The 15,164-nt window shown below is 47.6% G+C and overlaps 1 protein-coding gene across 1 annotated transcript in view; it reads right to left on the reverse strand.

Moving 5' to 3' along the window:
• Positions 1-14,813, reverse strand: part of LOC142582801 (venom allergen 5-like) — a 32,244-nt gene extending 17,431 nt beyond the window's left edge. The window contains exons 1-2 of the mRNA XM_075692845.1: positions 14,564-14,813; positions 1,526-2,091 (exon numbers count right to left, since the gene is read on the reverse strand). Coding sequence (XP_075548960.1) covers positions 1,526-2,059 — 534 coding nt within the window. The 5' untranslated portion in view covers positions 2,060-2,091; positions 14,564-14,813. The remainder of the gene's footprint in view (positions 1-1,525; positions 2,092-14,563) is intronic.
• Between the last annotated feature and the right edge of the window lie 351 nt (positions 14,814-15,164).

Below are 15,164 nucleotides of genomic sequence, written 5' to 3' on the forward strand. Positions count from 1 at the left end.
AAGTTGAATAAGCTGCCAAGACGGCGCTCATGTTACAGTGGAGTCCATCAATGAATGATACAGCAAATGCTCCACTGCTTATGGCTTTCGGAACTAACTGCTTTTAATAGCCACACAAATCCTACGAAGGAAAAATACCATGCTAGCCAGCTCACAAAGAAAGCACACCTCGAAGTGGCGAGCTTATCCTAGTCGGCGGATCGAAAATGGGGGTGGGCGGAGACTCGTGAAGTGTACACTGACAGGCGCGCTTCCCCAAGGTCGCCTTACCTCACAGCGCGCATTGTGCCGAGTCGCAAAATGCCTTACGAGGAAATCGAATTGCAGGCTTCGTATGACGCTTTGCCGCCTGGCTTCAGCCGCACTCTGACACACGCGGACCTCCCCTGGCTCACGTGCTCGCAAGCTTGCGCTCGGGCTCGCCAATCTCGAACCGCTCATACTCAGATATAGCGGCGAACCGTGCCGCTCGAGAAGCCATTAGGCCTAATAATCCCCATTTCCGCCGCGAATCGCCCCGGCGCTGCACTTCGGTGGCAGGTGTTTGTTCCTGAACTTTCCAGCATGGGAATTGTATAGTTGGAGAAGACTGCGCTCGTAGGAGGTAGATCATTATACCCTGCAAACGATGCAGCGTAGAAGTTGCAGAAATGTGAGCAACGCACCCAAAAGAACGAGGGGAAAAAAACTTTATCGCAGAAGGAGTAGGAAAACTAGTTAGGCACGTTTAAGGAGACAGCTGAATCAAGAAAAGGCTAACGTGTCACGGAACATTCTAAAGTGCTGTTTCATCAGCGATGACCTTTTCATCCGCGTGGGTAACCATCAATTTGCAACTGCTGCGATAAGGGGAGTTATAACGTGCGAGCTGTCCACGTTAGAAAGGTTATAAGGATTACAGGGGGTGTCAATCGGAAAATTGTACAGCAACATGAAAAACTCGCGATACAGCTTTCTGTTGGTCAATACGTGTTACATAAAAGCGTTTTTCCGAGCGTGAAATAAGTCCGCGAATACGCGCATAATTGCCGCGCGACTGGCTGCTCGAGGCACTTTGCGTGCATTGGCGGGCTACTTTCGCGCTCGGAAAAACACTTATGTAGCACGCATTGAGCAAAAGAAATTTGTATCGGGAGTTTTTCATGTTGCTCTACAATTTTCTCATTGACAGTTTTCATCAAATTGTAATAATTAAGGTGATTATTAACCAAAACTAAAGATATATTTAGGCGGAATGCGAAAAAGAAAATAATCTGGGTATCTCCAAGCGACGACAAACAACATTAGCTTGGTTCGTTCCAGCTACGTGGTACTTGCATATCTTTAAAGTTTGGCTCAAGTTACGTGGGAAGCCCTGTGTATCATAATACTCACCCAGCACCTGGAGCTGCAGGTCAGGCGAACAGCCAGGTTAACACCTCCAGCATATCACTAAGGCTTGTATCCCTCTAACGCCCAATCGTCTGATATAGTTCGCTTTGGCCAGAATTGTTTCCCGAGATACAAAAACGACATGTTTCCTTACCATCTCGAGCATGTTTGCTGCCGATGGCATGTGCGTCTCGCCTCCGCCGGCAATGAGGCTACGGTAGTGATTGTGTAGCTTCAGGATGAGCTGCTTGACGTTGTCGTTGATGCCGGCTACCTGGATCTGGCATGTGGGCTCCTCTCTGCACATGGTGTGGTTCTGGTTGAACCGCAAGAAGGTCTCACTGCAGTTTAACGCTGCGGTTGGTGCTGCGTTTCTTGCTGCGGTCAATACTGTGGTCTGTGCCGCGCTCGATACTGTGGTCTGTGCCGCGCTCGATACTGTGGTTGGTGCTGCGCTCGATACTGTGGTTGGTGCTGCGCTCGATACTGTGGTTGGTGCTGCGCTCGATACTGTTGTTGGTGCTGCGCTCGATACTGTTGTTGGTGCTGCGCTCGATACTGTTGTTGGTGCCGCGCTCGATACTGTGGTTGGTGCTGCTTCTCCCTCCGGGAGGCCATGCAGCGACAGCAGCAGCGGCGGCAACAGCAGCAACATGCATCGCACAAATGGCAGCCGCGAGACGGACATCCTGAGTGGAATGCTTGCCTAATCAGGGCCAGCTGAAATCAGTAAAGAAAAAGGCTAATTACGAAGAGTTTCGTTTACTACTACCGCACACGTTTTTTCCCTATTACCAACTGTCTTGCTATATTTCTTCTCCTGTTTTGATTTCGGCCTCTTCCTGCCATGTTTCCGTATGAAGTTCAACAGTGTCATACATTTTCCCACAATTATGTTTTCTGTGCAAGTCTTAGAGGTAAGAATTTATTACCAGCTACGCATAGTTTTGGCTAGACCAGCACACACGCACACAAAAGTATGGAATTATTTATACTACAGCAGTTTTGTCTCACAAGTAAAAAAAACGTCGCGTTTACAAGAAGCGAACTGCGACAAACTATGCACCATTACAAAACAATATCTTGAAAAGCCGAACTAATAAGTATTTAAAGTCATTCGTTTGAAGGCACCTACTACACATTCAGAACACGATTTCATATGGACGCTGAATTGCGAAAAGGCAAGCCGCAGTCGGAGCTGCAGCTAACTTTTTTTTGTAGAGCAACCATTCTACTCAATGTACGTGATTCATGCAAAATGCAATAGTTTATTCGTGCAAGTTATCGCTCCATATAAAGAAATCACCGAAGAAAAACATCGTTCTCACCTCAGCATTGACCACCTTAATTCAAATTTTCAAAGTTCGGCGAAGAGTTGCAACTGAAGGCAGAACAACGGAACCAGGCAGCGACCGATTAACTTTAACTAAAGTGTCTGAACTTAGGTTCTTTGTGTAGTCACCGAATGACATCGCTATTTCTATGAAACACTGTTGCCAGTTTTCAGTGTCTTATGTGCGCGCTATACTGCGCGTGCGCCAAGGCTGCCAGAATTATGGTTATGAAACCAACACTGCGACACGGCTCATAAAGCTGTGTAGAGAGATAATGCGTGACGCAACTTGCCGGATTTTTGGTTTCAAGGTTGCTTCAGGGAAAAAAAAAGCATCGTCGTGTATAGCCCATGTAATCATCGCTAGCTTATCATGCGTTATAAACATTATGACTCAAGTATGCCTGCATGTCGAGCGTACAATGTGGGTCAAAATAAGCATTCGAAATAAACTCAGTGCTGCCGGTTGACGTGACAAGTACAGGACAGCTCGTTCCCACTGTTTGAACCAGATATCGCCTACTCGCGCTGGCAAGCTGAGTGCCTGCGTCGCCGGTGACTGGTTGGAAGACACGACGTTCATAACACGTGTTTGCCATGCGTGCTACTATATAAAATCGTGGACAGCGCTTTCATAAACTATGCATTTGCTGTTTGGACCTGGAAAGCCACCCGTATAATACCGCAGTCCCACGTTCCTTTTCAATTTCCCATGGAATCGAAATTATTGAAATCTGCGGGCCCCATAGGATCTCTTCTGCAAGCTCGCCCAAAGGAGCCAAATAGGCAAGCGAATTTCAATGCCCTTTGGTTTCAGTGGTCAGTGAAAGCGAATGTGTGACTGAGTAGTAATAAATCGTTGCTAAAGCTTGGATTGTTCACAAAATTAGCGCAACTTTGCTCACTCCACGAGAATTCCTACCACACGCGGATGTCGCGTTTGAGCGCTTTGCTGAGGCGCCCGGTCCAGCTACTCACATGAACAGTCGCCGCGCTGCCTCCGACGCTCTCTGCCTGCCTAAAATTGCCGTCTTCCGTTCTTATCTGCGACTCGCAGCTATGCGGCAACAACCAAAGGAGGCGCACTCGTCGCCTCGCTGATAGGACGCACGCATTTTCTAGCGCGAGAGGTCGATAAAGAAGATAACCTAGTGTTATGCCAGTTATAAATACAACAAATAGCAGCCGCTTTCTCCGCCCCACAATCGATATCGGAACTCCTGTTGCGACCTATACCCGTGACGCCTCTCCTGATATGAGTAACGGAAAATGAGTGCGTAGTAGCTTTACGTTACTCACACCTTTGAATGAATATGAGTAACGTAGTGAGTAAATAGAGGGATGAGCACTACTTTTCGGCTGCGCAAGATATCAGTGGCAGTATCTTATCGCAATTTGAAAGCGGTAAATAGTTAAGTCAACGTTTATGGCACAATAAGCCCAAAGATACAGTGTCCAAGTGAAGTAGCGGTGTGCTGCTGTGGCGCATATTACATGCACTGTTTTAATTAGAAATAAAGTGCCATGCATGCACGCTGGTACAAAGCAGTGTTTGTGGCGAGGTGTGCAGCCCATAACAGAACGGCAGTGAAAGCCTCGTCTGCCTGAAGTTAAATGAGTGTACAAGGCTTCCGGAGCAACATACTTTACAATCGTGGCGGAAAGAATATGTCAGGAGGTATGGATAAGTCACTAAGGCTTTACCAGCAGCCAGGGGCTGCTCTTCCCATTGTTATATGTTTGGGGTGAGAGCAACCGCAAAAGTGGCTATTGTTACGAGTGCTAAGCTAGCATCTTATCCTAGGTGTTTTTGTTTGCATACATTTTCCCAATGGAGCTCCTGACCGTGTGAGACGATAAGGTAACACTAACGAAAAGACTATCTTCATGCAGGCGCAACGTGCGGTAAGCCCAAGGTAATGAATCAGCCAAAAATATGCCAAAAATGAACTTTGCGCGTCCTGGGAATCCGCGTGGTGCAATTCAATCTCCAAGAAAGCTAGAATTCCAATGTTTTGCCCTTCTTGCCCACGGTCATTCATTCATTCATTCATTCATTCATTCATTCATTCATTCAAAATGATAACTATAAGACCGGGATCGGCTACGTACACAATAGCTGGAAGAGTTTTCTACAGCTTTGGTGTGCGCATGCACCCTGACCGCATGCTGAAAAAAAAAGATCGTTCTTGGTGCAAAAAAACTAGCGGTGAGTGAATTAAGCAGAAATTCGCAGTTCTACTGAGCACCTCATTATTCAGCTGTGACTTTCTCTTTTAAAACATCGAATGCTAATATTGCTTTATACATATATTAAACACATCTATAGGTTTCATGCACGCTGAGTCTTCGCAACAATGTTCTTGGTGACAGAACATACGAAGAATGTGTGTGTAGCAAAATGTGATGCCGAGGTAGTGTGAAACACTACCTCGGCTAAGGCTGAACTGCTTGCTACCCGACAGTCAACCAGCTGTATACGGGCAAACAAAGAAAGCGTGACGCTAGGCTCTACATTTCTAAAGAAATCCCTCTGCACGACAATAAACTGGGACACGCCTACGGGCCATTCATAATATTGCGACTCTGACGCACGGAGCCTTAGCGACGGAGCGATGTTTCCGCTTACAGACAAGCATCATGCGGCTGTAGCATTTGCTAGTGACAGAGAGCGTCCACAGAGAATACACGCCTACCTGATCGCCTGTAATGTCAGGGGACGGCTTCCACCGTGTGCGTTTTGCACAAGTAATGATGTCTCGAAATGAACAACTCCACATATTTCATATTAAGGTGCGATTACGGAAAGAAAACCCCGGGAGCTCGAGCTTCGCAGAAACAACCTCGAACCGCTCGACGCGTGTATCATTCCAGACAGCAGAAACCGCTAGTTCGAAGAAGTTATTGCTCGCATGATAACATGCTGTTGGGTGCTTACAAAAGCAAGTAATTTACGGAGTGTGAAGTAAGCTATCAAGAAAAAAATGTGACAGCTTCGCCATGAGGGCGAAGCAATGAATACGACAGCAACACGTTAGAATATTACACCAAGTGGAAGAAACGTAGCTGTAGTGATAGTATGAAGTAAAGTAAACGCAAGCTGCCTCAGTGAAAACGAGCGGTTGTGCTAGGGGTTCTCTGAATTCTGCCATCGGACAATTTCATTTATGTTGATTAATAAAAGCCAACGTCTTTCTTAGCGATCTAACCACCACTTTCCCGTATCGGGTATGTTTCAAACCTTTTTCCTGGGCCGATTCCGGAGGTTAGTGCACAGCCACGCTAATAAAGTTTCATGATTTTAAGGTTTGAGTTCTGTTATTGTTTCAAACCTTTAATACTGAAGTCAGATTATTTAAGAAAAGGAGACACGACTGTCAGTGTTTTGTTTCATGACATTTGTTTGTGAGCTGCCGTTGTCAAAATTCTGAGCCATAATTTTGTAAAGAATGTAAGCCCTGGTATGATCAACTTTAGTGATAGAATGGTGTGGCAATACAACCCACATATATCGCATCTAATACAGAATAGCGCTGAATATAGCATAGATACACCTAAATAGATACGGAGCCTCACGGCGACGCCGATGGCGGCAAAAATTGCCTATGTGATTCCTATCGTAGTAAATACACGAGACAAGATAGAGGCGCGTTTGACAAGCACTGTATTCGACAGATATAACAAGACCTGCGTATGTCTATGTGCCGATACCAAAGCCGCATCACACCCCATTGCACAGGACGTTTACAAAAACTGCTAAACAAAGCAAAAGAACTAAAGCTCAGCTTCTCGTTATAGAGCACAATAGAAGACCGTCTGGCTTACACATGGCGAGCATTGTGTGTTTCTTTGATGCGAAACATTTCCAAAATTTCACGTTCGGTACAGCCAAGTCACGTTCTGTGCAGTACAGGATTCATAGTGCTAAGAAAGACGCGTGGTGAAGTATTTTAACTATTAGCATGTTTCTTGATTCGGTTATTAACGCAGCAGCTAGCTTGCCACACATAAGTCACAAAGGTCAGGGTATTTCATACACCACTCCCTGTGGCGCTCTGCATGGAGCGCTGGAGTTCATGCTATCTATATATTACACGTATCCAACGTCGCATGTGTCTCGGCACTGAACTGTAAACAATGCGAACACACGTACAGTTACCCGTCGTTCGGACAGCATTTGCGTCACACTTGATCGGTGGACCGTTACAGGGCACGCTAGAGCACCGACACCATCGCTCGCGACATCAGTGTAGAATACAATACGAAACGATGCGCTCTGCCCCATAGAGCTGAAGGAAACACGCTATCCTCAGAAAAACCGGAAATGACTCTGTACGTTTACTCTGTTCCGATCGTGGCTCTGTTTTCAGAATGAATCGTAACCGATAGAAGTCAGGTCCTGAAGTGAAGAACACCAAGCTTGGAAGGTGTGGATTCTATGACGCCTACATCCCCTACTGTGTCACGAAAACTTAAGAGGGTGCCCTAACAACGATTGTTCTATCTATGCCTCGGTGGCTCTCCAAGTGATGTCAGTACAAGTCGCAGGTTTGCCATATTTACGTGGATAGATAGGCATGGTTTGGTTAAACAGCGCATTAGAGTGTGCCCACATTACTTGGTATACCCGTACGTAAGCTACGCAGCTAGTACACCCGCCGTTGCCATAACAGTTGTAATTATCTCAGTGGCCGCCATTACGAAGGCACCAAAGAGCAAGAAACGGCTTCTAAAACTACGTGCGCGATAACCGATATGCTCTATAAGAATGCCAAATTTTAACAAAAATTCACTGGAGCAGCACATTTACTTCTTCAACGACCCAGTTAGCCTTACGGCATATTATGGATAAATAAATGCGTGCAGTCCCTAGTGAAGAAACTGCATAAGTGGCCCGTGGAACGTATCTTCCATAATTCACCGTTCGTTATCTGAATTGGCCTGTCCATGTCCACGCGCCTCTAAGCATTTTCTCTTGTGGCCTCTTCCTCGTGGACGATTCCGGCCAGGAATCGAACCTGCGGCCTCATGCTCAGTAGCCTTAGCCGTTCAGCCAGCGCGATCCGCGGGCTGCTTTCCGCACAGTGTACACAAATATTCATGCAACACTCTTTATGATAGTTCTCCGCACACCCGGGGCAGAGGCGCCGCCGGCCGTGTGTGGGAAAGGCGTGCTTATCCAGCCGTGCTCACCACCCGGGAAATGGAAGCGTTCGTTCAAAATATTGTGACGTCATGCTGATGCTAGCGGGAGCAGCTTATCCGTAAATATGACTAGTTACACTTCCGTGCGAAGAATCGATGTTGCCCTCAAGGCGTAAGGTCTCGGGTCTTCGGAAAAGAAAAAAAAAACAAACAAACAAACGCAGAGCCTTCAGGTAAAACCTGAAGACAAGGTCGGAAGAATTACTAAGGCTTAGAAAAAAAAATGACATCCTTGTGACCTCAGGAATCTGAGATATTTTAATCTGAATTATATGGTTGAGGTTTCTCGCGCCAAAACCGCGATATGATTATGAGGTACGCCGTAGCGGGTGACACCAGACAATTTTAACCACCTGGGGTTCTTTAACGAGCAGCAAATGCACGGCACATTCGTCGGAATGCACACACATTCGGCACTTCCACGCTTTGTCGAAATGTGGTCAACGCGGTCGGGATTTGATTCCGGACCCTCGACCCTAACAGCGCAACGCCAGAGCCACTATGCCACCACGGCGGGCACCTCGGCAGTCTGTAGCGTTCTTGTTCAGTTCGTGGGTTTCCGACCTGACTGGTGACGTTTGCACGTTGCTACAAAAAAAAAAAAAAAATAAATCACGAGCCGTTTCGCAGTATACGTACTACCGCTCTCGTTGAACCTCATCCAGCTCTCCCCTTCTCTACTCAATCCGCGGTCAATAAACTCAAAGGCTAACGCCCTGTTTAAAACACGCCTCATAGCGCTAGAAACACGCGAATGCGCTTGAGATAAAGAAGCGAGCGAACGTGCGTGCACTGACGCTTCTGCGAAATCGCGTCATGGGCAATTATGCGCATCTTGCTGCGCTTTTCGTCTAGAGCAGCTAAGCAGTACAGCGGAGTTTTTTTTTTTTATTTCTGTCATTGCCTTAAATTTCGTGCTTCAGTCGACATTTGCATGCACAAGCGGCACTCTGTCACTGTCCCTAGGTGGTATACTTGGCACACTGTCGTAGCTAACACGAGTGGTTTGTGAATATATAGAGTTTTACCAAGATAATCACGGCTCCTCCATGACGCAGATTCGAGTCCGTGTGCCTTGTTCTGGCAAATTTTTTTTTCTTAATGTGATAGTTTCACAGTAACCATTTTAATCTTTTCGTGCAGCCACCACCGAAACAATATTTTCTCTTGCGAGCTATCTAATGATGCATCAAAATATCGGAATTTTCCGGCGCACGGCAGGTGTGACAACCACTCCTACACTTCATTTTTTTTTTGGGGGGGGCATCCCAGCGCTTGCCGGTTCACGACGCTATCCACCAACCAGTCCACCACTCTCCCCCTTCACCCATTGCAAGATACTAAGCTTCATCGAGCTTGGCTGCAGGTTACCAGCCATCACGTGCCAACACTTCGAATTAGAATATAGAGCGCGTGCCCTGCATACCCCGCGCGGATCGGCGCTGCAAAGCGCGTCTCCTGTATTCTTGCTGTGGGTCCGTTTTATGGAACTGTATAGGTATGTCAGAATACTGAAACCCAGCTTTCTGCCTTACAACTACTGCTGTATTCCTCTCTCAGAGGCAGGACCCACATTGTGTAGCTCGAGTATCCGCTGTTATGACCTCTTAATTCACAGCGAGCAGTTTAGAGTGGAAATTATTTATAATTTACGCAGTCAGGTATCATACGCGCGAATTTGACTGCACGAGCAGGGCACGTTATGTGAAATCCATTTGGTTGCAAGAAAACCGTAAAACGCGGAAGCGTTCGATGCTACGCGTAGGTGCGCGCACCTAAGCAGCAATGCTGGCATGATTCACAGACACGTGCATGGCGGCGAAGCCGATAAAGAATACGCGTCAGCTGCGCGTGATGCGCTCAGACACGTGCCCGACGTGAAACGCCGCCTTTCTGTGGAACAGTGGAACCGACGTATTCCGTGCGATGTTTCATCCCGCATGACAAGTCAATAATACGGCACGGAAAGGACAACTGCAGCAGTCGTGTCGGCAAAAGCCAGCGAACGTGTCGAGTTCCCCCATAGTGACACGTTGCGTGAAGCTTCAAATGTATGTATGTATGCATGTATGTAATAATAATATTTGGGGTTTTACGTGCCAAAACCAGTTTTCTGATTATGAGGCACGCCGTAGTGGAGGACTCCGGAAATTTTGACCACCTGGGTTTCTTTAACGTGCACCTAAATCTAAGCACACGGGTGTTTTCGCATTTCGCCCCCATCGAAATGCGGCCGCCGTGGCCGGGATTCGATCCCGCGACCTCGTGCTCAGCAGCCCAACACCATAGCAATGTATGTATGTATGCATGCATGTATGCATGCATGCATGCATGTATGTATGTATGTATGCATGCATGTATGCATGTTCGAGGAGATGTTCGAGGACGCCACGGACGGAAGTAGTGCCTCAGCGGTCCATATGTCTTAGGGAAAGGTAGCTTAAAAAAATAAGAAAAATCCCGCTTTATTTCAACATGCCGCGAATATTTGAGTGACGTGTTAACAGCGACCTTGAGGAGTGTGTGCGAACTCTTCAGGATTGGTTATATGCGAGTATATAACATGTTGCCCCGTGTAAACGAAAAAAAAAGAAGAAAACTAAGGTTGCCATATAGGTCGAGTCAACATTGCACAATAGCGCGAAGAGAGAGATGAAATTAAAGGTCAGACAAGGGGGGGAAAGCGTGAAGAAAGCTTCAACTGTATACAGCGCACAGTACAGGCAACATAAATGGGTGCATGATTGAAAGCTTAGATATTTAACAACGCTCGCATGCTTTTACAAAATTTACATATCCCACGCACGGTAGGAATCAATGTTATTCGTAGTATGTTACAGGCAGCTCGCTATCCAGCTCCACCTGGGGGTCCCGCAGAGCATTAGCAGGTGGATCAACGTTTGTGTACGTTAGGCAAGTGTGTGTGTGTGTGTGTGTGTGTGTGTGTGTGTGCGACAGGAGTCTTTGCATCACGACAGGAGCCAGAAGACGACGTTATTGAAGGAGTACTGACGCGAGAATTTGATGTTCCGCTTTATTTATCTGTTCTTTTTTTTTGCTTTCGTAGGTAGCTGTCGACTACGTAGGTACGGTATTATTTGCTCGAGAGCGTGAAAAATGAATTACAGCACCTTTTGTACAACTCACCGAAAACACGCGTCAAGCGCAGCGCGGCTTCGTATGTGAAAAAAAAAAAAAAAAAGAAGTCTCGCGTCAACGAAAGCGGAGGTGGCGGGTTGTGGTGGCTGAAAGGCATACAATGACGTGTCGCCGAAAGCTGCCAAATTTGCCCATCCAATTGTTCGCTTCTCTCGGGAACGCAGGCGTCCGGACACACCTCCCCTCTTGTACCAGCGAGTGCTGAAAGGACTCAGCTTCTTTAAGCACGACGGCCATAAGCGTGCGTGTACTCGTCAGTGTCATCTAATGGCTTTAGCGGTATCTGGTATAATATATCGTGAGCACGCCAAAACAGGTTTCGGTGATGGTTTGATAAAACCTTTTTTTTTTCCATCTGACGCTGCGCTGCTCTTGGGCCACAGCTCAACAGGACTGCTATGGCCTCTCCGATTGGCCCAAAATTCCACCTTTGCAGAATTTGACTATAGCTGAACCCGCCGTGGTCGCTCAGTGGCTATGGTGTTGAACTGCTGAGCACGAGGTTGCGGGATCAAATCCTGGCCACGGCGGCCGCATTTCGATGGGCGGCGAAACTCGGAAACACCCGCGTACTGCGATTTAGGTGCACGTTAGAGAACCCCAGGTGGTCGAAATTTCCGGAGTCCTCCAGTACGGCGTGCCTCATAATCAGAAAGTGGTTTTGGCACGAAAAACCCTATAATTTAGTTTTAAACACAGCTGAATTCGACTTTATACGCACAATAGCGCTCTCACTGAAAGAAGGTAGATACGCTGCTGCGCAGCTCTTTAATGAGGATGGTTGTAGCTGTAATAGCCGACTAGTATTGGGCTTTGCTAGGAAACGCTTGATAAGTCAAGCGTAGTATAGCGTGTGCAAGGCGAAAACTACACGGCGTCATCGCGCAGTAGCCAAGAGCACATAGATACCGCGTACGTTTCAGCAACGGGTGGATGAAAATACTGTAACGGTGAAGCCGATAAGTTTCTCGTAATTGCCGGGCATCCATTGCGGTTGCCCGGCATCTGAGCGGTGAAATATCAAGGCGCTGTAGACCGGTGAAGCTAATGGTTGGACCGTGAACTTTGCTGCAAGGTTAAGACAGCCACACGTACTTTCATTTAATTACAGTCCTGCAGATACGTGTACTGGTGACACTGTACACTTCAATTTCCGAGTCTTAATCTGCAATATACCGCGACGTAAAAGGAGCAGCCGTCGCGGTCATGTGCCAACAAAGTTAACCGAAATTATTTCAATATGTGAAATAAGTAAATTTGGGTTTTATTGGCGCAGCAGCCGGTTGCGGCTATAGTTCACCGAGAACATAGTTGTGTTTTAAACAGAAAGATCCAATTTTAATAAAAGATGTCAAGATTGCACTACTGGGTTTAAGCGTTTATTCGTGTTACGCCTAATTAAGGACAACACTTAGTCAACTGGAAACGAACAAGTAAACAGTCGGTCTCGGGTAAACAAGTCAGCAGATGTTGAACACGAAGTGCTAAGGTCAGCTGAAACACTTCAGAGAAATTACATGTAATGTTCGTTCTTATGTGGTTGGAATCCGTCTATAGCACGGATAATCTGGGTAATAATTCGGTGTACGCGTAGCATAATCTGTTGCATGTTCCAGAATCAAGTGGCTCAGAATCACTTGCATGATACTGGCTCTATGTGTGAAGCAGGGTTCTGCATGCTTATCGTTATAACTTATTTTAGTTGGCGCTAAATTTACGTTAATCAGAAGCAGCGGAGCGTTCTGGATATTGATAAAGCAATGCTGCGTTCAAGTTCCCTGACAATTCAAAGAAATATAGCTAATCGTTTCAACGGAAGGGAACATGCGGTGCCTAATAAGGATAGGTTTTGTTCTACAAATCCGCATGACTTCGATACAACTCTAATATCATATCCCACGAGAACGTTTCGATTACTTTCACAAGCATTTACCATATTTCCTTTCCATGAGGCAATAATCACGCACCTGTGGAATTGACTAAGTTCAAGAGCGTGGCTCTTCAACGCATCGATATTGCCCTTGGCAGTGTCCTACATTCCCTTGTTAAGCTTTGTGTGAGTACGTGGATGAAAGGGTGTTAGTTGAAATTCTGGGGCATTACGCGCCAAGACCGCGCTCTGCTTTGGAGGCAGGCTGTAGTGGGGGACTACAGATTAATTTTGACCACCTGGAATTTCTCAACGTGCAGCTGATGGCGTCAACTGCGTTGCCATTCCTCCTTCGAGAGCCGACGCAGCGAAAAAAACTTGCCGTACTTACACATGACCTGACATTAGCTCAGTGGAATTCATGCGATTTTACAAGTGCACGCCTTCATACCCTGGACCCTAATTTACAACTCCGTATTCCGCCCGAGCTTCCATGACCTGACTGCACCCTTCTAGTTCGTGTATGGCTTGGAGTAGCATTTTCAAATACGTACACTTTTTCTTATCGGAATGTCCAACAGCCCACTTTGTGACTTCTGCGGGTGCAATGAAACAATCGCGCACCTTCTTTGTCAGTGCTCTCGTTTCAACCCGCAAAGAGCAGTCCTCTCAGCCACCCTAGACAAACTGGACAAGCGCCCAATGACAGAAAACAAGACCCTTGGAAACTGGCCTACGCGAACATCAGCGCGATCGGCTATGAAGGCGCTGCTGCTGTATTTAAAAGACGCTGGACTTTCTGACAGATCGTGACTTCACTGTGTGACGCAGGATTGTGCGGTGACACTGCAGAACACTAGGAACGCCTTCGCGGGCCGCGTGACAGTGCCCACAGAAACAGTTTGTGTGTACGTGCGTGTGTGTGTGTGTAGGTTTCTTTTTCTTTTTTCTTAAATCCTTCTCTCACCTATCGCATCCCCTTGCCCCTCCCCCAGTACAGGGTAGGCAGCCGGAGATAATCTCTGGTTAACCTCCCTGTCTTTCCTTTGCCTTTCTCTCTCTTTCTAAAGGACGGTACACGGGAGTTTTTGCATTTCGCCACCATCGAAATGTGGCCGCCGCGGCCGGGATTTGATCCCGCGCGACGCCATAACAAATAAGCCGCCAGGTGTGTTAGCCGGGTAAAAGCGCATGTGACAAGCGTGTGAAAGCGTTATACAAGGCCGTTAATTGGTTGCCTGGCAATCACACCGGACATCACGCAGAGATTAAAGTTGTTTTCGGCTTCTCGCAACGCCTCGGCTAAACATTCGCAGGTTTCTTTTCATTACGAATTGTGTTCCGAACGTTGGCCACGTTTCTTTTCAAAACACGCATTTTCTGTTGGTGTTTCAACCAAAAGTACGCCCAACCCATAGCGGTATATCGCAAAACATAGCGCCAAACAGCACTGAAATGTCTGCTCGAGCAAAAGATTCCCGAACATACCTGGAATGAATCTTTACCCGCACGAACGCCCAGATATCTTAAAAGATTCTAGATACCAGAACATCACCAGTGCTTCTGCTCCCAAAAACTTCAATGCCGAGCGTTCGCGGTTTTTGGTCCTGAGCAGACTTGCCTACCTGAACAAATATAAGCAGATGGAAGGTGCTGGTCGATCGTGCTTCCGGGATAGGCGACGTCAATCACAAGTCCGGAACACGGGTAGCGCAGGCGGTGGCGCGGCGGGCCAGCGTGCGAGACGCGTCGACGTCCCGTTGGCGAACAACAAACCACAACAGGTGCTTCAGCGTTTGCGATGTCCCAGAGCAGAGAACAGGCTGCTCCAGTCAGGGAAGCTGGATGCGTTCTGCACTCGCTGCCGGAGCAGCGCTGAGTGTAGCGTATATACATAATGCGGCGGCGGGGAGAGGGGGAGTTGGGGGCGTTCCTCAAGGTCACCGTGCACGCGCGCATTTGCGTTACACCCGTCACCGGCTGGCTCGGTGCTTCTGCGGCCGCCGCGGCGGCTGTCTGTTCCACCACGACGCCGCCGCGTCGATGATGCCCCCGTGAACGGCTGAGCGAGCTTCGGCAGAGCTTTCGACGCCCCTCGGCAGGAAGCGAACCGAGGGCCAGAGCAGCCCCGCCTCGCGAAAGCCGTGTCCGAACACGGCAAGTGTCCGTCTTCATCGAGAAGGCGGAACGCTTCGTGAGTGCTCCGCTGTTCGGAGCGGCAGTGCA

This window comes from Dermacentor variabilis, chromosome 5 (genome assembly GCF_050947875.1).
Source record: "Dermacentor variabilis isolate Ectoservices chromosome 5, ASM5094787v1, whole genome shotgun sequence".
Classification (NCBI taxonomy): Eukaryota; Metazoa; Arthropoda; class Arachnida; order Ixodida; family Ixodidae; genus Dermacentor; species Dermacentor variabilis.